This window comes from Hydra vulgaris, chromosome 02 (assembly GCF_038396675.1).
Source record: "Hydra vulgaris chromosome 02, alternate assembly HydraT2T_AEP".
Lineage (NCBI taxonomy): Eukaryota > Metazoa > Cnidaria > Hydrozoa > Anthoathecata > Hydridae > Hydra > Hydra vulgaris.
Window position 1 is genome coordinate 68,570,001 of NC_088921.1, and position 24,587 is coordinate 68,594,587.

The window sequence follows — 24,587 nt, forward strand, 5'->3', positions numbered from 1 at the left end:
ATATACATTACATGTATATATATGTGTATATATATATACACTACCGCTCTACATATATATGTATATATATATGTGTGTATATATATAAATATATATATTTGTGTGTGTATATATAAATATATATATTTGTGTGTATATATAAATATATATATTTGTGTGTATATATATATATATATATATATATATATATATATATATATATATATATATATATATATATATATGTATGTATATGTGTGTGTGTGTATATATATGTATATATTTATATGTATATATTTATATGTATATATTTATATGTATATATATATATGTATATATAAATGTATATATATATAAATATGTATGTATATATATGCAGTCTTCGAAGTGGAGAAAAAAAGGTAATGCTATATATATATATCTGTATATATATATATGTATGTATGTATATATAAATATATATATATATATATATATATATATATATATATATATATATATATATATATATATATGTATATATATATGTGTGTGTATAAATATATGTGTATATATATATATATATATATATATATATATATATATATATATATATATATATATAAATATATATATATATATATAAATATATATATATATACATATCAGGTGTCCCTAAAACAACATTTTTGAAAATAATTTGCCCCCCCCCCTCCTAGAATGTGTTATATCGAAAAAATAAACACTAAGTTAAAAATTTTTTTTTGATTATAAATTATTTCAAGAATCTCTCAAGACCCTCAACTATTAAATGGGTCCCAAATATTTTCAAGAAAAAAGTCTTTCATAAATATGTCAACCTGGTACTCAAATAAAGCAAAATTATTTTAAAATTTAAAAAATAATATTCATTTTGAAAAAAAATTGTTATTTTTGGTTTTGTTACATAAAAAATGAAAAAATGCATTTTTTATGATAATTGTGATAAGTTAAAAAATTTTCAAAATAAATATAATTTTTGAAAAGGTATCCCTAAGTGTCGAGACAAGTTGTGTTCATATAAAAGAAAATGTAAAAAAAAATGTTTTTTTTGTTTAATTTTGTTTTTTAAACATTTTCGCTTCCAACAAGGCTGCAAGCAACAACTAATTAGTGGGAAGTTACTGGAAAAGAAAAAATGAAGATTGTAAAGCAAGATAATGATTGATAGACGACATAAAGGATTGCAGATTATATGAATCAGGAAAGCAAGATGAAGGAAGCGAATTCCAAAGAACTAATGTTCAAGGAAAAAAACTCGACGAATAAGAGTTTTTGGAGCACTTACAAACGGTCACAGAAAAAGGATGACACTTAATTGAATGACGAGTAGCACAAGAATGAATTTTAGTAGATGGCACAAGAGATGCTAGTTCTTTAGAGCAGTTCTTATTATACTATTTGTAGAAAAGAGAAAGAGAAGCAACATTACGATGATGTGATAATGGTTAGAGGTTGGCTGCAAGAGCAGGCCCAACTATGTTTACAATGCGTTTTTCCACCTTGTCTAAAAGAGAAAGGGCATCATTAGCTGATCCGCCCCAGATATGGGGCGGATCAACCTTAGGAGATGCTAATTTTGCAACAGATTTGATATATGGTTTCCAAGAAAGATCGGAAGTAAGAGTTAATCCTATAAGATGAAGATAAGATGACTCATCGAGTACATTACCGTTCATAAATATAGGAAGATCTAAATTATTGCGATAACGATTGGCTGAAAAAAATTGAGTTTTATCTGAATTAAAGTTCACCAGCCACTGTGAGCCCCATGCTGTAGTAGAAGTGAGATCCTTTTCAAGCTCAAAAGCCCCCTCCAAGCAATCAAAGAGTGTTGGCTTCATATCATGACAAGAATTAATGGTAGTATCATCAGCGAACACAGCCACCTTAGATGTGAGAATATCTGGAAGATTGTTAATGTAAATTAAAAAGAGTATAGGGCCGAGGATAGAACCTTGAGGAACCCCTGAAGTTACAGAATAAGAAGAAGAGTGCTGTCCATCAAGCACAACTTTTATACTACGATTGGAAAGAAAGGATTCAATAATCTTAAAACTGTTACCAGATACACCGTAAGAAGAAATATTATGGAGAAAACCAGCATGCCAAACTTTATCAAAGCTTTAGAAATGTCAAGAGGATGGCCTTAACCTCTCGGCCTTTATCTGGTGCACAATAAAACCTATCGGTTATTACTGTTAGCAAATCAGCTGTAGAACAAGAAGATTGAAGTCCATATTGATGATCAGAAAGTTAGTTATTAGATTCAAGATGAGAGATTGTTTTTTAATTAAAAATTCATAAACCTTGCTTATGATAGGAAGAAGACTAATGGGGCGGTAGTTAGACGAATCAGATCGCTCTCCAGAATTTTTGAAATAGGGATAACAGTTGCCACTTTCCAGCAGGCTGGAAAACAAGTCTCTGATAAGCACTTGTTAAATAGTTTTGAAAGTATAGGCGACAGCTCCAGAGAACAATTCTGCAAGACTATAACAGGTGTGTTGTCTGGGGCCACAAGCTGTAGAAGAGTCTAAGCAGGAAATCACTTAAGATACAGAAGCTGGAGTGATACGAATGTCAAGCAATGGATCAACCTGTTTGACGGCTATATCAGGTAAAACACAACTAGTGGAATCAAGAGACAATATTGATGAAAAGCTCTTAGCAAACAATTCAGCTTTGTCTTAAGGTGAGGTGACAAAGTCTGAGCAATACAAGAGAGGTGGAATTAAAGATTTGCCCTTGTTATTAATACTATTTAAGATTCTCCAGAAGTTATGAGAGCCCAATTTTTGAAATGAGATACAAGATTTCATGACCTGTGAATAACGGGCTTTGGTGTTTGACAAAATCTTTTTACAATGTTTTCTAGCAGTAATAAACAGGCGTCTGTTTTCTGAATTGTTTTGCTAATATATATGAAAGTAATGGTTTCGATTGGGAATTGTAGCAGCAAAGTGTAAGGAAAACCATGGAGAAGAGTGAGGTTGACCTGGAATCGTTGATTGGGAATAAAAGATTCAATGCCAGCCTGAATCCACTAAGTTATGTAAGAAGCGCATTTGTCAACAGGAAGACAAAAGATTTCTACTCAAGGGTCATCACAAAGAAAATCAAAGAGTCCCAGTCAGCTTTAAGGCAGTTGTAAGAAGTAAGATGATAGGGGGATTCAGATGATGAAGAAGAATGAGATAATAGTTTTAGAGAGATCAAACCATGATCAGAAGCACCTAAGGATGAATGTGGAGAAACTGAGCACTGACTAGGATTGGAAACAAGACATAAGTCAAGTAGAGAAGATAAATGATTCGGGTTGTCTGGAAAGCGCGTGGGAAAGTTGACTATTTGAGTTAGGGATTGAGAAAGGCAAAAGTTGTGGGCTTTAATGCCCACAACTTTTGTTGTAATGTTGTAAACTAATGCCCACAGAGTCACTGACACTAGAGCCAAGCCAATCAGTGTGATGAGCATTAACGTCACTGACAACAACAATATTAGCTGATGGATAAAGAGAGAGGGCTTGGTCAATTTAATTAGAAATAATATCAAAAAGAGTGCAGTCTTGAGATGAAGGAGAGCGATAAGAACAAAGAGAAAGGTGATAGAGTAAAGTTGTGTTAAATGAAAACACATTAAAGAATAGTCTGTGGATTCAAACCTAGTTTCCCGACAAATGGATGAATTCATATGAATGTAAATGCTCAGGTCAAGCATGTGACTATTGGAGTCTTTACAAATTAAAGGAAGATAACCGTTAACACTAAGATCACAAGATGAGACAGCTGAACTCGAATTAGTCTCACGAAGAGCAAGTAGGTCTTGTGAACTTTGCAAGAGATAAGACTCAACAGAAGAAAAGTTACTTCGAAGACCATGAATATTAGCGAATGATAGAATTATAGAACTTTGTAATGAGATGGTTTTTTGTGTTTTATATTTATTGGTACTACTCATTTTTAAATTTGTTAGAGAACTTGACTCAAAGCATAGATAGTACTCAGTACATTGTTTAATAGCCCAAGCAATTGCCTCCTTACCATTAATAAAGCCTAAGCCGTAACAAAAGGCTCCAAATGTGGCCTTGGCAATGCACACCAAAAGTACAAACAAGGACACCATCCATGCGCAACATGGCACTGTTAAAACATTGATATTTTTCAGCTGTTAATGGAATTAGCCCCTCTGAGAGCTACCACAGAGTTCGGGAAATCTGACTACAAGCCGGCCTCAGAATCATTAAACTGAGTTTTAGAGCTGTACCCTCATTAGTAGATAATAGAATGAGTTGCCTAGTCATAAAACAGAGACACAAACAAAACTAATGCATTGAGTCAAGAAGATCCAGCATTCAACATCCTAAACTGGAAACAATGTATTAAAAATACATCTGCGCCAGCCTAATAGATGAAGAAGGGATGTTTGGCTGATCAACAGATGGAATCTGTTTACTCCTTAAATCTTTGTCTAGGAGGCCTTCTACAAGATAGTAGCAGGATGCATTAAACATCTGCCCAAGATGAGTATTTTTATCGAGACACCATCTCTAGCCTTTACTCAACCAAGAGCCTCAAGGCAGGGTTTTAAGTCAGAGTTGGCATCTCCTAGCCTTTGCCTAAAAAGACCTATCCTACAAGGTAGCAGGACATGAAGCAGATTGTACTGGGTTACATGTTACTAGTAGCAGGATAACCTGACCTGCCAGTATTGCAGGATAACCTTACCTGACAGTAATTACTAATGAAAATGCTAAAAGTTAAGTGCAATTCATAATAACTGTACCTATGGATTGGATAGAAATTGTAGCTTAATAGTACTACAAAATGTGCTACTATAATGTTGAGGTTAGTTGTAAAAAAATTGAAATGTTGAATACTTAGTTGTAAAAAATATGTTAAACTAAACTAACATCAGGATCTCAATCTCGACACATACATAACAAAGTTCCCCCCTATTTTTGCTGTTTTTAGAGTTTTTAGCTTTTCAAAAAATCTTTTCATTTGATAAAGTGTATAATATTGTGATATATGTTTGTATACAATCTCTATAAAGCTTCACAAATATATTGTATTTTAAAAAACCTTGAAAAATTAGAAAAATAAAGTTACCAGCTAAAATATTTTGGCTAAATTTTTTTTGAATAAAACTAATTAATAAACGCATATCAATAAAACTAAAATTGTCCTTGTAGTTGAAGCTTGCCTCCATTCATTCTTGGTTCTCTGAGTCTATAATATATGCTGCAGACTTTATTTTATATATAATTTATTTCATGCAAGTTGAATTCATAGCAATTTCAGTATATGACATCATCATAGAATTTTTTTTTTAAGATATCGAATTTTTTTTTCTGCCACAATCAACAAATCATGTTTATTTGTGTAATTTTTCACTAATTTTCAAAAAGTATTTCTTATACAATTAAAAATAAACCAATATGTTTAGCTCTTCAATCATCAGGATTATTTTAAATTAATATAACATTTATAAAAGAGATAAATAGATTTTATAAAAGATATTTTATAAAAGTATATAAACTTATATATTTACTTTTTTTTTTAATAAGAGTAATTTATTGATCTTATAAAATATATAAGAGTAATTTATTGATCTTATAAAATATTTTTAAATGCATTTATTTTTTCTAATAAACTATATTTTAGTGTATTGCAGCAGATGTTCTAATTTTCTAATTTTAAGGCGCGTCTGTCTAGATAGCCTCCTCTATTGGGAACTATTTAATTTAATTTTAAATGTTTTATTCAAAGTAGTTGTATGTTTTTTAACTGATATTGTTTTTTAATTATATTACATTATATTGTTTATAAGAGTTTATTATAGTTTATTTAGGTAGTCACAGTCGAGTGTATGATAAAGTTAAAGGGCCTTTTTGTTCCCTGCCTCCAATCATAGCAATTTTTTGCAAAGCATCATTTGACATAAGTATAAACATAAGTATAAACAAGAAGTTAGCCATCTCAAACACCAAAAAATCTTGGATCTGTCACTGTTAACTAATAACAATTTTTGAAGTTGTTATCCAATATAAATTTTCACTAAAATTTGTAAATAGCAGGGTTTTTTTTTAATCAAGAGAAATCATCTTGATACACTGTTGTGTTAGCTTTGAGAAAACTACAAAGAAAAAAACAAGTTGGTTAACAGCCGATGGTAGTTTAATATTTGTTAAGTTTGTACATCCTATGATTTAAGAATATTGTTCAAAAAATTGTGAATAAATATGCAGGAAAAAAAATGCTAAAAAACTCAAACTAAAAATGCAAGCTGATCAAGGTGAAAGGTTTCATATTAGATGAGTCTGTAAAAAATGGTTGTTGTTTGAATGTAATTTGGATATAATAAAGATATTTACTATTCATCAGAAAATGTAAGTAATTATCAACTAGTCCAGAACTAGAGTATTTTTCAGACAATGAGGTGATGATGATGTTGGTAGTTTAGAGCTATTATCTGAAATAAACATTGATCTGAAATGAATATTGAAAAATAAAAGCACTCTCTGCAAAGTTATTTACAAAAATAAATTTCTAAAACTCAATACAAGTTCATAGTAAGTCTTGTGAGCAGGTTTTCAGCCAATTTGACTCTTGTAAATTCATTTTTAATAAAAGTAATAAATAATGCTAAAAGTTATGGTGAGATCATAGCATGATCTAAAACAAAAGAAACATAAAAAACAAAAAGAAATGCTAAAAGATAGTGAAAGAAAAAAATTGACATTTAGAGCTACCAGGGATATATACACTACCGACAAAAAGTTTGAGGTAGGCTAGGAATTTTTAGAAATAAGTGAATAAACAAACTTTTAGAAATCTAATTTATAATTTAATTAATGTTTACAAAAACTGAATATTATTATACATTTTTGATCAATAATTTCTAATTTTAACTAGCGTTTTAATTAAATTTTTGATTTGTCAAAATAACCACCTTTATTCTGTATTACAGCTGTACAGATCCTTGGCATACGATCAATCAATTTAGACAGTTTTCAGGTTGTATTGCGTCTCATTTTACTTGCAATATGTGTTTAAGTTCTTTCACAGAAGATGGCTGTTTTTCTCGTACATTCCTTTCAAGTTCTTCCCACAACAACTCAATCGGATTAAAATCTGGTGATTGTGGTAGCCATTCCATTATTTTTATTATTTTCTGGCTTTGAAGATCTGCTAAATAAGTTTTGCAGATTTTGCTGGTATGTTTCGGATCATTATCGTGCATAAAAACATACTGATCGGAAAATAACCTCTCGCCAGAAGGCAGCATTTGATGTTCTAAAATGTCTTTGTACACCTCTTTTGTCATAGTTCCTTCAATTTTGTGTAGGTTTCCAATATTCCCCCCACTAAAACATCCCCAAACGACTACAGATCCACCCCCATGTTTCACAGTGGGTATTAAACATTCTTCTGAATACCTTTCACCTGCAAATCTTCGCACAAAAACATGGCATTTTGAACCAAAAACTTTAAACTTGGATTCATCTGTCCAAAGGACGTTTTCCCATTCTTCAATTGACCAATGTTGATGATTTTTAGCCCAATTTAGTCTTTTTGTCTTATTAATTGGTCTTAATAATGGTTTACAAGCAGCTACACGCCCATGCAAGCCAATTTTCTTCAATCGATTCTTCACAGTGGAAGTACTAATTTTAAGATCATTAAATTGATTGTACACAGACCTGATTTTTTGGCGGTGTACCTTCTATTGGATCAACAAATCTTTTTTATTACTCTATCTTGTAATTTATTAGCTTTTTTAGGCCTTCCAGTAAGTTTTCTAGTTGCATTTTTACCAGTTTCTTTGTGTCATTGTAATGTCCTTTGGACACAACATCTTGAAATTTTCATTTTTTTTGAAATTTTGACTAGTGAATAACCTTCTTCATGATAAACTTGAATTCTTTCTCTTTCAGCAATGTTTAATTCCTTTCGTTTACCCATTTTTTCACTTTTTTTTTCAATTTTTAGACAATTTTTGTTAAGTTATAAATATCAAAATTCTGTGCTTGTTATTTTTCTTTTTACTACAAAAAAACCTCAACTCAAAGTTTATTAACTGTCACTCTAGTAAAGGTATTAATAACACTATTTCTTAACAGTGGGCTATTTACTGAATAACTGATTATTTTGACAAATCAAAACTGGTACGAGTACAACTAGAAAATGCAAGTTAAAATTGGAAATTATTGATCAAAAGTGTGTAATATTATTTAGTTTTTGTAAACATATTAATTAAAGTATAAATTAGACTTGCAATGTTTATTTGCTTATTTCTAAAAATTCCTAGCCTGCCTCAAACTTTTTGTCGGTAGTGTGTGTGTATATATATATATATATATATATATATATATATATATATATATATATATATATATATATATATATATATATATATATATATATATATATATATATATATATATACATACATACATACATACACACAGGCCCGGATTTACCCCATTTGGAGCCCTAGGCAGATTCAAATTTTGGGGCCACTAAAATGATATATTAATCCTTTATTCAAGAATCAAGAATGTACTTTTAAAAGCAACTTCAAATATTGACACTCAATTAAATTTTAAAAAAGGACTTCGGTTTGTGAAAATATGTTTTATTTTCAAATTTTACATTAACTTTTTTCTACACTTTTCCTTAGCAAATTCTTCAATCAATTCATCGAAATCAATTTCTTTCATCAAATCTACATTATTTGGTAGCAATGAAAAACTATTTATTTTATTTTGTATCATAGTTGATCTTAAATAATTTTTCGTAAGTCTTAACTTTGAAAAACTTCGTTCTCCAGAACAGTTAGTGAGCATCAAACATAAATAGATTCTTAAAATTGTTTCAGAATTTGGAAACACAATTTCCATTTTTTTTTCTTCAATAATTTCGTATAATGATAAATGACTTATAGGTAAATCTTCACTTTTGCAGGTTAACTTAATATAATTATGTAAATGAATTAGTTCATTATACAAAGCTTCATCAATGTCTTCACTGTATTGCTCCATAATTTTTTGGACCTTAATTTTTAAATCCTCATGTGTTATGTTTAAATTTGTCAAAAATCCAAATAGTGCGAAAATATCCTGATAAGCTTTAGCCCATTCTTTTAAGTTTACACTGAGTATTTTCAAACTTTTCTCAAATATATTTGTTTAAAATGCTTCTTTAGAAGTCAATTTGGTTTGTGGTGTTTGAGATTCATCTGGAAATTTTTTGTTTGTCCGTTGCCATTTGATTGTGTAGTCGATGTCTGGAAGCAACTTTTTCGCTTCTGCTTCAATGACATTATAATCGCCAACTAATTTATCAAAAAATTCACCAAGAGATGAGTATAAATTTGAACAAGTGTCTAGGGTAAAATTTTTGAATCTTGTAGACTTTTTGAAACTAAGTTTATTCGACTCAGGACGGTGTTCCAAAAAACTGTTTGTAATGCAAATTCAAATTCGTTCATGTTTCCAATCAGATTATGTGCTTCCGCTCTCGAATTCGAGTCAAAACTTGAATCTTTCCGCGATTTTATTCAAAGAATCTTCTATATCTTCGTAGTTGTGATATATTGTATTCACAGAATCTGCACGAGTACTCCATTGGGTTTTAAACAAAGGTTTAACAGACCTATCTGAAAATTTCTCTAGAACAGCCCATCGTTTGGTTGATGACAAAAAAAAGTTATATATTTGTTCCGTAAAAATTAATTGACTCTATACAACAATCAACACCAGATAAACCCACTAAATTCAATGAATGTCCAGCACACGGCAAAAAGGTGGCCAACTTATTAATATTCAAAATTTTTGTGTTCATACCTTTATATTTTCCAGACATATTTGGCGCGTTGTCAAATGATTGTGATCTACAGTTGGATATGTCCAAGCTGAGAGTTGAATCCAAAAAATTGATGATTTCTTCAGCTAATTTCTCACCCGAGTGATCCTTAACTTGCACAAAATTGATAAATATTTCAATTGGTTCAAATGTTGTATCATCAACATATCTCAAGATAATACAAAGCTTATCTTTGTGACTAATGTCTGGTGTAGAATCGACAGATAAACCAAAATATTTTGAATTTTTTACTTCGTTGCTAATCGACTGTAAATCGACTGTAATCGACTCTTGGCCATCAGTGCAACGAGTTCATCACAAACAGTCTTTGACAAATAATTAGTTTTTCCAGATCCAACATTTCCATAATTTTCCACATGTTTAGATAGAAAAGGGTCAAACTTCGAAATAACCTCCAGTAATCCTATAAAAAAATTGCCATTGGGCTCTTTGCCAACTTTTTTGTACTTTAATAGAAAAAAATTTGGCTCCTCTGAAAGCCAAGTTTTTTTCTATTAAAGTACAAATCACTGCCACTACTCGTTTCAAAACTTGTCGCCAGTAATTTTGTTCCTTTCTGATTTCAGAGTCCAGCTGAACTTTTACACTATAATTATTTTTGCGCTCTAAATACTTCATCAAAGCTTCTCTATGTTCGGGTGAATTCTCATGACTTTTTAACGATAAAAATGAATTCTTCCAGTCTCTAAATCCATGCATTGCTAGGGAAAACTGAGAAACTCTAAACAGCTTGCACACAAACCAAAACACACTACCCAGTGATGGTGAATATATTAACCATTCTTGTTTAAATTCTTCACCATTAGCTTTTTTGCTAGTAAAAAGGTTTTATGAGCAATAGCGATCGTTTCTGCATACAACATTTTTGAAGCCAGAAATGTGTCATTTATATTCTGACAGACTTTAGGCCCCTTTTGAATCCATAATTCAGCATCCTCCTAAGACAAATCAGCCCATAGTCCGGCATCACTCTGTCTATTAATTTGGGCACTCAGATCATTTAAAGTCTTTACACTTATTGGAGATGATTCACAACAAGCTAGAGTTGATGTTTCAGTGATTACTGACAAATTATTTTTTTCCAATCCAGTAGCATTTTTTATTTACTTAAATGAAAAATTGATCAAGCTTTGGTAATTTTTTGACTTCCTCATCTTTTTCAGCTTTTTTCTTACGTTTTTGAGCTCCGCTTTCATATGTTCTCTTCATTTTTTAGTTTTTTCTAAAATAAAGGAAAAAGTCAAATATTCTTATATTTCTTTGCTGAAATGAATGAAATAATGCACTAATTAAATTCTTACATTAATTTATTGAATTGTGCTATACTTAAAAAATCATTTTTAATCTAAGTTTCTAGTTTATTCTGTAAAAATAGAATTCAAATTTCAACTTATTAAGTTGAAATTTGATTTCTATTTGAAAATTTGATTATACCCTACATGATAATTTCACAAGTTATGAATAAAAAAGGGAGGGGTGTATGTTTTCACTTAAAAATTACTAAAGTAATTTTTAAGAGATGGCGCCCGTAGAAAAAACATGTTTTTCAAATTAACAATTTGAAATTATGAACGTTTATGTGCAAACTCACAATATATAAAGTTCAATTTTTTTTCAATACAATAGTTGATTTTTTATCAAAAGTTTTCAATTCAAATATTTATTTGTTTTGGAATTGGATCTCCTGATGCTTGGGGCCCCCAAAATCTTGGGGCCCTAGGCAGTGCTTAGTCTGCCTATATGTAAATCCGGGCCTGTATATACATATAAAGCTATCACAGGTATAGATATATATTTATAGACATAGATATTTAAATATATATATCCCTGCTTGCTTTATATATCTCTATATATATATATGTATATATATATATATATATATTTATATATGTATGTATATATATATATATATATATATATATATATATATATATATATATATATACACAGACACACACACACACTCTAGTGCTATTAGATAGACTTTTTCTACTTTCTACTTTTTTCTATGTTTTTTTTTTCAACCTAAAACAGCAGTTTCATATATTTTGAGTGCGTCTAAAAGCGCTTCATTATAATTTTATATATTTCCGTTATATATATATATATATATATATATATATATATATATATATATATATATATATATATATATATATATATATATATATATATATATATATATATATATATTTATATTTATAAATTAGTAAAAACACTTATCTAATTTTTGATTACTTCAACACTTTGTTTCACCATCAGTAGGTTCATCAGGAAGAATTCATCTGATGAACAATTTTTTTTCTGATGAACAATTTTTTGAACAATTCATTGTTCCTGATGAACCTTCTGATGGTGAAACACAGTGTTGAAGTAATCAAAAATTAGATAAGTGTTTTTACTAATTTATTATTGCTCTGTTCTTTTAGAACATTGAGCACTCAGTTTGTACAATATACTAACATAATTTATATATATATATATATATATATATATATATATATATATATATATATATATATATATATATATATGTATATATATATATATTTATGTATATGTATATGATAATCTATATATGTATATCAGCCCTCGGAATTAGGAAAAATGAGATCAGCAATAATTTGCAGACCTTAATCTGAGTGTGGTCGGCAGAAAAATTGTAAAACAAAGGCTTGACCATATAACATAAAAATGAGGTCAGCGATTTTTTGCCAACTTTAAACGCTTAGGTCAGTATTGGCGAATGCCGATCCTAATTTTGAGTGTTAATATATATATATATATATATATGCATTCATGAATTATTGGTATATATATATATATATATATATATGTATATATATATTATTGGTATATATATATATATATATATATGTATATATATATATATATATATATATATATATATATATATATATATATATATATATATATATATATATATATATATATATATACATAATCAATGAATATATATATATATATATATTCATTGATTATATATATATATATGCATTCATTGATTATTGGTATATATATATAAATATAAATATATATATATATATATATATATATATATATATATATATATATATATACAAAATCAATGAATATATATATATATATATATTCATTGATTATATATATATATATATATATATATATATATATATATATATATATATATATATATATATATATATATATATATATATATATATATATATATATATATATTAGGGTGGTGCTAAAAACAACTTATTTTAAAAATGTCAGCTGACAACCCCTAAATGTGTTTTATATAATAAAATAATACTGGATTTAAAAAATTTTTGAATAAGAAATATTTTTACGGGTGCCACAAGGCCCTTATACATCAAACAGGTTCCTAATATTATTAAAAAAAAAGTTTTTCAAAAGTATGTCATGTTGGGTCTCAAATGATGCAAAAATATATAAAAATTTCAAAAATATGAATCATTTTATAAATATATTATTATTTTAGATTTTAGTAAATAGAAAATGACATTTTTTAATTTATAACAAAAAAAAGGGAATTTAACAAGATTTTTTTAATTATAATTTTTTTATCTCTGCTTTTTATAAAACAATGATTTTTTTTTAAATTTTCACATAATTTTGCTTCATTTGAGCCCCAACATGATATACTTTTGAAAAACTTTTTTTTTTATAATATTAGGAACCTGTTTGATGTATAAGGGCCTTGTGGCACCTGTAAAAATATTTTTTATTCAAAAATTTTTTAAATCCAGTATTATTTTATTATATAAAACACATTTAGGGGTTGTCAGCTGACATTTTTAAAATAAGTTGTTTTTAGCACCACCCTAATATATATATATATATATATATATATATATATATATATATATATATATATATATATATATATATATATATATATATATATATATATATATATATATATACTCACCAATAATCAATGAATATATAATAATCAATGAATATATATATATATATATATATATATATATATATATATATATATATATATATATATATATATATTCATTGATTATTCATACATTATAATATATATATATTCATTGATTATTGGTCTGAATAAAAGAAAGAATGATTTTATATACATGGGTTTTTTTGTATAGGTGTCAATCAATCAACTTAGTTTTACCTTTATAAGTATCACCTAAGAGGTCTTCCATAAAGTGCATACAGAGATATGGGGAGAGGGGATTACCTAAAAATGTACAGATGCATACAGAGGGGGTTGTCAAAGACACCAATTACATACCTTTGACTATCTTTCTTACTCTCCTAAAACTTGATTTTATAAAAAAAGCTAAGAATTTCACAAGTTTAAAAAATCAATATTATGTAAATAAATAAAAAGTTTTTTTGTTTTTAATAATTTGAAAAGTTTATGCGTTGAGGAAGGGGGAAGTTTGTAATAAACTATACCGTACAAGGGGTCCTAAATCAGTGTTTTTTCTGCTTACATACTTCATGGATGCCCTCTAACTTAACAAATGTGAAAAAAAGAAATAATAATAAAATAAAATTAAAAAAAATACTCAAGTGTTGTAAAGTTTAATGTATTATTGTTATAAAATATAGTTACTATTATTTCATTTTTATAGGTTTAATGGCACAGAATGATAATCAACATCAAGATGAAATTTTTTCAAATACTTATACAAAGCCAAAAATGAAGTTAGATCCTTCCCTTCTTGAACAGCCATTTTCTTCTGAAGGTTTATATAATACATCATATGCAGCTTCAACCCCTAACCCAAAATCTGTTAAGTATCCAAAAGTTCCTAATTTAAATGAAGCAAGTGTTTCTCAATCTAAAAACAACCACCAGTTCTTGGGTGAACCACCTATTAACAAATCAAATGTACAGCATTTGGCAAGCAAAGGAGGTTATTCTGTAAATCTTCCGGATGGTTCTGGGCATTTGAACACCAGGTTGATTTTTAATACATAGTTTTCTGTGTTTGAATAGATTTTGGTAAGGTTTAGCAGATTAATAATGGTATCACTGTTTGCTTACTCAATCTAATTTTTTAAAATTTTTATGGTTAGATATAACCAGACTTCTATCATAACTTGACAAGATATGTTTGCAGTGATGTAAAAGCAGTGACTTTGATATAGTCATATTAATTTTATACCCCAAAAAAATGTGTATAATTAGTGGTTATTGCAATTATAGCATTACATCGCTAGAGGTTGTCTTATACTCTTGCTATATACGCAGAGGAGGCATTGATTAATCTTTAGAAAATTTTCCCACCTATCCAAAGCCTATTAAGATCCCCCTCTGTTTAATTGATCAACTCTCACCTTTTTATCCTTTTTTAAGACCCCCTGTCCCTTCCTCCGTTTATTACATATGTACTTAAATTCTCACACCCCTACCTTTCATTCCTACCACGTGTTCTATTATAAATGTGAGAGTACATTAATTATTTTTTAAAACAGTTGTATGTTCATGTCTTGTTTTAAGAAAAAAAGTTGCGAATCTTTTTCTAATAAGGCAAAAGACTTATATTGTATATTTATTATAAAGGTTATATTGTCTCTTAAAAATAGTTGCATTTTAGGCTTCTATATAATTTGAGGTCAAACTTAAGTAAACACCAAGCATGATTTTAAGATACATTACATTATAAGTTTTACACATTAGATTCTTCAAAATTACATTACATTACAAGTCTTACACATTAGATTCTTACAAATTACATTGCATTGAAAGTCTTACACATTAGGTTCTTACAAATTACATTACATTACTAATCATACACGTTACAATGCACATTAAATTACTCATTACATTACATTACAAGTCTTAAAATTAGATTCTTTGGCATTATTTATATTTTTACATAATTTAAGTTTACATAAATTAAGTTTTTATAAATCATCTAAAATATATAAATGCTTATTTATTACAGTTTATTATCTCAATCTTGAACTATTGAAGTTGTAAATAAAAATGAAATAGTTAAAACGTCTATAGAGATTCTACTAAATATTTAAAAAGCCACCTTTTATCCTAAAAAATATTCATAAATATTTTTATTGAAAAAATAAGTTTTATGCCTAAAAGAAAGTAAAAAAATGGATATTATTGTGGTAAATAGATGATTAGGTGTTTTTATTATTCATTTTATTATATGATTGAGTCATAAGTTGGTGCAGAGAAGGTATCAAACCAGGGAAGGTCAAGGTGGTTTTGTACAGAGCTTAAAGTTACAAATAATTTTTTGTTTTTGAAAAAAAAGTTCAGGTAGATGTACAAAAACTTGGAAAAAAAGGTGGTTGATATTTTCTAAGATGAAATAAGAAAGTTTGTGAGTATTATAGAAATGATATGTTGTGATAATGTTGATGATTTACATTTAATTAGCTATAAATCTAGCCTCGTTCACAATCAAAATCTAACTCGAGTTACTATTAGTAATATTAGTATATATTACTAATTCTGTATAATATATCGTGAACAACAAGGTTCCGACAACCACCAACATGAAACTGAGATAATGAGTTTCAAAGTTCAAATCATTATTATTTTGTTACAATTCCTAGTTTTAGGTTGAAAAGTGCTTTTTGTTTGTTTAAGTAAGGGTAGTTAACCATTTTTTAGTTAAAAAGCTTTTTTTTTTTTTTTTTTTTTTTTAGTAATTGGCACAAGAGCTAGCGTCTCTTGTGCTAATTACTAAAATTCATTCTTGTGTTACTCGTCATTCAATTAAGTCTCATCCTTTTTGTGTGGCTGTTCCTAAGTGTTCCAAAAACTCTTTATTCATCTAGTTTTTTTCCTCGAACATCAGTTCTTTGGAATTCGCTTCCTTCATCTTGCTTTCTTAATTCATATAATTTGCAATCTTTTTAGTCGTCTCTCAATCGTTATCTTGCTTTACAATCTTCATCTTTTCTCTTCCAGTAACTTCCAACTTTAATTAGTGGTTGCTTGCAGCCTTGTTGGAAGCGAAGATGTTTAAAAATAATGTCAAAAAAATTATAAATTTGTTGGTTGGAACCTTGTTGCTCTCAGATCTTGATAATATGGAAGCAACAAGGTTCTAACCTCCATTAGAATCATGCTATTCTTAATTATTTTCAAATATCCTATACTAATTTTTATAGGTTTTAACTTTTTGATAATTGAAACACAGCAAACACTACATAAATAGAAACACTTTTTATTTAATAGTAATAAATAAAGAATTAATAATAATAATAATTTTTTTTTAAGTATTGCTATATAATAATTCTAATCTTTAATTGGCATAAATTTAATATTTTAATAGGTTAATACTTCTTAAAGGTTCTGTCAGATTTTGGGTGTTACTCGTTCTTTTCTCTTTTTGTTTTGTATTCTTAATATTAACATTTGTTAAGGCCTGAAAATGGACTTTGTATCCCAACTCAAAAAGACTTTGTGTCAATCTTAAACAACATATTTTTGAATATATTTGATTCTTTTATAATTAAAGATTTTAGCACACACGCTAAAATCTTTGAAATCATTTGGTTGCATTTAAATAATGTGAAATGTTTTTTTTTTGTTTGACCCCTTTAATAACCAAATAAAACTAATTGGTGAATAAAGTTCATTTGCTTTCATAATTTGTTCCATCTGGCTATTGTCCATTTCTTGTATTCCTGAATGACCAGGAGTCAAGTATTTTATTGTGATGTTTTCCTCTTTTGAATTACATTTCAAAAAATCCAAGATCACATATGATATAATGCTGTTTCTATTTTGTGGGACACAAGAGTCACTCCATGTGATTAATTCTGTGAAATCATTTTTTTCAACTATTTTATCTAATATTATTCTAAAAGCGCTTGCTAAGTTGTTCCCAGTTCTGCCTAAAAATGTTTCCACTCATAAAACACAGTATTTTGTAGTGCTAAAAAATGCCGTTAAGTTGTACATCTTTGGTTTTCTTCGATAATAGAAGAAGCCTACTCCGGCTCTTGGGCACGTTATAAAATTTTGCAAGTCAAACATGACTAATAAAAAAATCTCCACATTTGTCTTTATTTTTTTCCTTTCTCATTAAGTTTTTTTGGTAAAAATGTTTATGATACTTTGTCTTGTTAATGGTCCTAAGATTTTTTCAACAATACAGAAGTATCACAACTATCTTTTTTCAGGATATGAAAAGTAATATTAAATTCATTATTGAAAATACAGGTTTACATGAAAAGTTTTAAATGTCATTTTATTCTTCATATAGCTCAAACATTTTCTGGATGTTCAAATTGGATTCTAAATATTCCTCGGGCATTTTAGCTCAACAATAATGTGAACTGACTCAATGAGTTGATATGTTTCCTGACCATTTTTTTTTTTTTTTTTTTTTCTCTTCTGAAATAGTACTGTGTTTCTTTTTCCCTCAGCTGTCTTGGGGGTATTTGTTTGTATATTCATATTAGAATGTACATTATACACAGGTTTTTGTGAAATGCTAAGAGTTTCTAAATAAAATGTCTTGTACACTTGTACTTTGTCACTCTTTACATTAAAAAAATAGGAAAAAGTGTAATTCCTTTTAGTGAAATTCACATATTTTCTCAGTTGTTGTTGCGATAAACATATACTTTTCATTCTGAGATATTGAAAAATATGATTTGAATAATGCATTACAATTTTTTTCAGAAATATTTCTTAAGTAAATGTAAAAATAGGTAATAATTTTTGCAGTTTTTGATATATTTTTTGAGTACTTGTTTCCCTCTGCAACTAACATAATTCTTTTCTGATTGGTGACTTTCTTTTTGACATTTCTCTTCCATGTTTCTGGTGTGCAACTTTGTTTTCTTGTCTTTTGTTTTTTTGCAATTGCACCACTGAAAACAAAAGTCATATAGATATATTATTTTCTAATACCTCTATCTTATTTTGAAACAATTTTCAGACAAAAATTTAATTTCAATGACTTCTAAACCCTAAATCTTATTTTTTCAATGTTTGAGGAGTTGTCTAAATTTAGCTTCAGTTTCATGACATTGTCAGTTTCTATCCAATAATAAAATAATGTAAATAATAATTGTATTCAATGAAGTTTTGATTAAATGTTAGATGTACCTATCAAATAGATTACAAACTAACCTAAATTAATCAACTCAGGCTCTATATTTTGCTTGTTGGCCCCTCCATTTATATCCTCACTGATAACACCTGCATCAAAGATAACATAGGATTAATAATTTGAATGCAGAAAATTGAAGCTCTTATGTACTTATAGCACTGCTCACTAAATCAACAAGAAGCATATTTCAGTTATTCGATAGGTACTTCAGGATTTTTCAGTTATTTTTATACAGTAATATAGTATGTGTGTATACCTCTATCATTAACTACTTCACCACACAAGTTTTTCTTAATATATTCATACTACCAGCTTGGTAAAGTAAAATTTGAAAAACATAATCATAAAATGTACTTTATTCCAACTATAATTCAAACAAAGGATGAAGTTAATAAACATTTAACTTGTTACAGCAAAGAGGTATAACATTTATTAACTCAATTCTAATATAAACATTAAATAACATTCACTTGAAAAAACAACAACACCAAAATTACAACACCAGTATTGCATGTTTTTCTATTATTTGCCATGGTTTGTTTGCTTTTGGAAAATTATCATTGGTTAGTTTTATTAAATAGTAAAGTGTGATTGGATAACTTTAGATTATGATAGTTATGTGATATTTCATTGAAAAGTATGTTACTACAAAGATTGTTTAAAGAAAAACAGCATAACTTTATTATGTTCTCTCTTGAGCTAAGCTATTTTACCATTTTTGCAATTTTTTGCAATGATATTTCTGCCAACATTGTTCTTTTACTAAATCTGTTCATTTTAGCAATATCGATTTAAATAAAAAAGAATTGCAATACAATATTATTTGTGATAAAAAACAAAACTCTAAGAAACAAACAAATAGTCATTTAAAAAGTCAAAAAGAGTTCACTGCTCACCACAACACAAACATCAATAGTTTGTCAATATTATTTAAGTTGGCTACAGTTGCAGAATAGAACCCTGTTGCCCTATAAAAAATACGTGTTGTAATCTTGAGGTTTCAAGGTTCCAACAGCCATTGAAGCCTTGTTGTTGTGAGTTTTTTTTTTTTAATTTAGGATAGATCTTTGATGCTCTGAAAATTCCTTTATATGCTTCGCACGAATACCACATTAATACTGGTTATAGACTGGTGTATTCCAAGAATTTTGAAACAAAAATCTCATTTTGGCCAAAGTTGTGGGTTAAAACCTTGTTTTTCTGAGGTTGCGATATATTACTAATATAAATATAAATTACTGTTATTATACTACTTACTTGGTTTGCTTCTAAATGTTTAATATCTAAGTATTTTTTGTTGTATTTGGATAAAAAGCACAGTCACTAATATTCAGTACTGAAATCCAACATTAGCAAGTAAAATTGTTAAGAAAGAAAGTTCACCTTCAGCTAATGCGTAACTGGTAAAAAAATATTCTATCTGATGTTCTATTCAAAAAATATTCTTTCTGATGTTTTCCTCTACGAAGATACAGTTAAATATACTATTTGGTATTTGGAGTCCAACATAAACCTATAACATTTTCTATGATTATAATCAGTTTGGCAAACTGCAAAAATTTCAACACTGAAGTAGCTAGGGTGTAGCTAGGAACTGAAATTTTATAACAGATAATTTTCAATAATAACAAAACATAAAAAAATCATTTTGAAATCATTGCTCAATATTAGAAATAGGGATCTCACTTGTCTTACATTAGTGTATATGGAAATCTCAAAATCATATCATACAAATCATCACTGAAGGGATGCCAGCTATATGAATAGCTATATGAAATTGTTCTCTGCTTTGTGAGTTTTTACTGTGGAACAAGTGTATATGTAAAGTATATTTTATATGCTAATAATTTATATATTAAATATATTTTATATATAAATTATTTTTGCTAACTATTCGTTTTATATCCGTATTTTTGCTATCATTATCTTATCTTGCCATCTCTTTTTGCAAATCTAGGCTTTGTTTTAACGACTAAAGTTTCATATTTGAAAACTTCTTATAAGAAACATGGAGAGAAGATTTTTTTTGCGGTACTAAGAGCTTATTAGAAACTTCTCCTGTTTATTTCAAAAAAAACGTTTGAATGTAAATCTTCTTATTTTAAGAAAGAAATTTATCTCATTAATGTTAGATGTGCTGACTTACCTAATTGACGTTAACACACTAATAATATAAGTACCTCTAATACTGATAAAAACTTTTTTCCCGGTACTTTTTAAAATTTATAGTTTTGATAAAGTTTAAATCCTACCACTAAAGACCCCTCCCCGTTACATTATTTTGGCATGTGAGAAAAGTTTTTTTTAATTAAAAGTAATCAAGTAGAGCTTTTACCCAAATAATAAAATGCAAAATAAAAGTGTATATTTACTTATATGCTTATTTACAATAAGTAAAAAAGTAATTATTAGACAAAAGTATATAACTTTTTCCACAACAAAAAAAGCATTAGTTGTAAAGAAAAAAGAACAGAATATATATTTTGAACAAAGTTTATTTACAAACAAAACAATACAAGTTATTATCTATAAAAAAAAATTTTTTGTTTCATAAATAAAACATCAAATCAAATCAAAAACAAAATCAAATTTTTATTATTTACAAAAACTATACAAAACAAGAAAACAAAATACAAAAAGAAGTTTAAGAAAAACATTCAACTACATTTACAAATTGCAGATTGGCAAAATACAAAAATACTCATAGATGTAACCTAATGTTTTGCCGACACTACTACCAGTACTACCCCTCATGCTTCCTAGAGGGCCACTCTCCCAATAAAAGGAAAGGGAATTTGCTCCAAACATAGGTCCACACCCTATGTGCCTTATAGAATGTGGGCCTTCTATTTGCTCTGCAATATGCTGAAAAAGCATTGCAAGATAAATCTAAAATGAAAAAAAAGTAATTATGATGTAATAAAAAAAGTCATAACATATAAACACTGAAAATTAGTTTACTTGTTGTTATTGATGCTTGACTGTCTAAAATAACAAAACTTAAATTGTTAAAAAATAGAAAAGAACAACAATAATTAAAAGTTGATTTTTAAATGTAAATTAAATTTAAGAAACTTATTATTAAGTATATAAAAACAATAATTATTGATGAAAAATGAAATATATAAAAAATATTTATAGAGTTAAATACACAATGATGAGAAAAATCAAACCAACATTACTCTTTAATTTCTTTACATAATTAAATGAAATGTTGTAGATATCTATTTATATTGACACATTCTAGACAATAATCTTTACTAATCGTTTGTAATATTTATAATAAGTCTTTGTTCTAATATGTATAAAAAGAAATAAAAAAATATATTTATATCTTTAGTAAAAAGTTAAAATATCTGAACTCTAAGATAAGGACCTTAGCTGTGTAAGTTAGTTACTGTAAGACTCATTAGAATCATGGTTCAGTTTAACTAAAAATGGAAATAAAAACTTAAATAAAATTTAAAAGTCATTAATAAAAAAGGTGATAAAAAGATAAATAAATTTACTGATGATGCCTTTATTTCAATTAAATATAATATTAAAACTCAACCTAAAATGAGCAACAAATCTTTTATAATAAATTATTATTATTTATATCATTAAATAAAATTAGAAACTTCTCTTTTGTAATTTCATTTAAAATATTGATTTAAACAATTGTAATGCATTTAAAATGTAACATACCTGACAGCTTAATGTCATCATTGTCTTCATATCTAAACAGAAAAATACAAACTAGAACTTAGCAACTAATTTTAACTTTAAAACACTGCATAAGTAACTGTATAACTTCATAGTATTAAGATACATAAAAACTGTTAAACTTAAAATAATGATAAATTATAAATTAAAGCCTAAGATTTGTGATTGATAAAGATTTGTGATTGATAAAGCTTTGTGATATGCTTTGACACTAATAAAAACACAAGTTAAAATATTTCTGTTCAGTTTTAAACATAAAAACAAAGAACCCACTCTGTTGTACACCAAGGTATCTTTGTTAGAGTATCTCTTTGTGTTATCCCAAAAAGACTTTTCTCAGGGTATCCCAATTGCCACAAACTTTTGTATTGAGACTGATGCCAGAGGACACTTAGTGGAGTACAGTACAACTATGTCTCACAGATGGTATGGATTTGTGCCCTATGATACTTAGTTTTATACTATGGTAAGAAATAAACGAAAACCTAACTTTTGACAAATAAAAATTTACAAGATTTTTTAAAGGTTGATGATTTTTAAAGCCTGATTACACTGAAAGTTTTTTCAAAGACTGATATTTTTATTTAGTTTTGAGAGTTGTTTTATTGTAGATAACAAGTAAAAATTAAAAAATGTGGGGTGGGGGGTTGGGTCTTAACAAAGTTGGGGTAGGTGAGCAAAATATTTTCGAAAATTATTAAACGCCCCCCCCCCTTCCCGTGTATTAACCACCTAAGAGTACGTTCATTAAGTTTACCACAACTTTGTATTCTCCAAGAGTACTAGAAATATCTGTATAAATCAACAGTAGAGTATTGATAACACTGAAACGACTTTTTGATTCAATTTGTTAAGTCGGAAGCATACAGTTGATGCTATTGTCAAATTTTTCTGAACTTTTTAGCTTTTCTGTAAGATATGTAAATCTATGAAAATCCAAAGAACATACAGGAAGTATCAGTGCTAAAGCCTTAAAGCATAAAAAATTTTTGATAACTGTTTAGAAATATATCGTTTTGCTTTAATTAATTATTGCAGAAAACATTTAGTGTTAACTTGAAATAGATATTAAACGAGTTTTAAAGAAAGACTTTAAAAAATTATCAAATCATTGCAGTAATATTAAATGTTTCTTTATTAACGATAATTACTAATTCAAGTAAGTTTGAATTTTAAGTTTTTTTAGTGTCGCAGGTGTACGTAAAAATATATAAAACCACCCTCTCTCCTCCCCTCCCAACCCCCACTTGACTAAACCTCACCAAAGTAAGCCTCTGCAAATAAAATCAGTAAAAATAAGCGAGTAACCTCAGCAAAATTAAACTCTTTTTCTCTTTTTTTAGCACTCCGAAATCAAAGCGTAAATCAGATGCTGATACACCGCCACCTTTATTAATTTCGCCAGTAAAGGAAAGATCAAAAAGTGACAGCTTTGAAGGAAGGCTTATATTTGAACAAGACGAGGTTGTTTTTAAAATCTTTTTGCGCGTTGTTTTTTTCTAAGTCTTTAATTTTTACAGTTTATTTATAGTTTATTAATGTTTATTGTTTTTACTTTTCTAGTTTGTTATTATTATTGTTTTAAATGACGGAAAAATTATTTCTCTCCGGCTTAATTTTAAGAACAATATAAAAAAAGAAGGGTTGTTACGGTTGGTTGATTTTAAATAATGTTTTATAAATTGCAATTGATTTTACGCTCTATCGATTGCGTCGCTTGCTGCTTCTAAACAGAATTCACGCTTTCTTGAACACTAACCCGAACGTCTTAAATCAAATCTTTAGTTAGCTATGTTCCAATCCTTTCAATTCATATTCCACCTTCACCTGATGCAGTCTTAGGATTCCTAATTTTATTCTTGATCATTTTTGCACGTTCATT

The 24,587-nt window shown here is 27.8% G+C and overlaps 1 protein-coding gene across 1 annotated transcript in view; it reads left to right on the top strand.

Annotated features, from left to right (window-relative positions):
* LOC100201196 (WD repeat-containing protein 47) overlaps nt 1–24,587 on the top strand; it is a 41,088-nt gene that overhangs the window by 13,304 nt on the left and 3,197 nt on the right. Inside the window, exons 2-3 of the mRNA XM_065791793.1 lie at nt 14,531–14,861; nt 24,049–24,169. Coding sequence (XP_065647865.1) covers nt 14,531–14,861; nt 24,049–24,169 — 452 coding nt within the window. The remainder of the gene's footprint in view (nt 1–14,530; nt 14,862–24,048; nt 24,170–24,587) is intronic.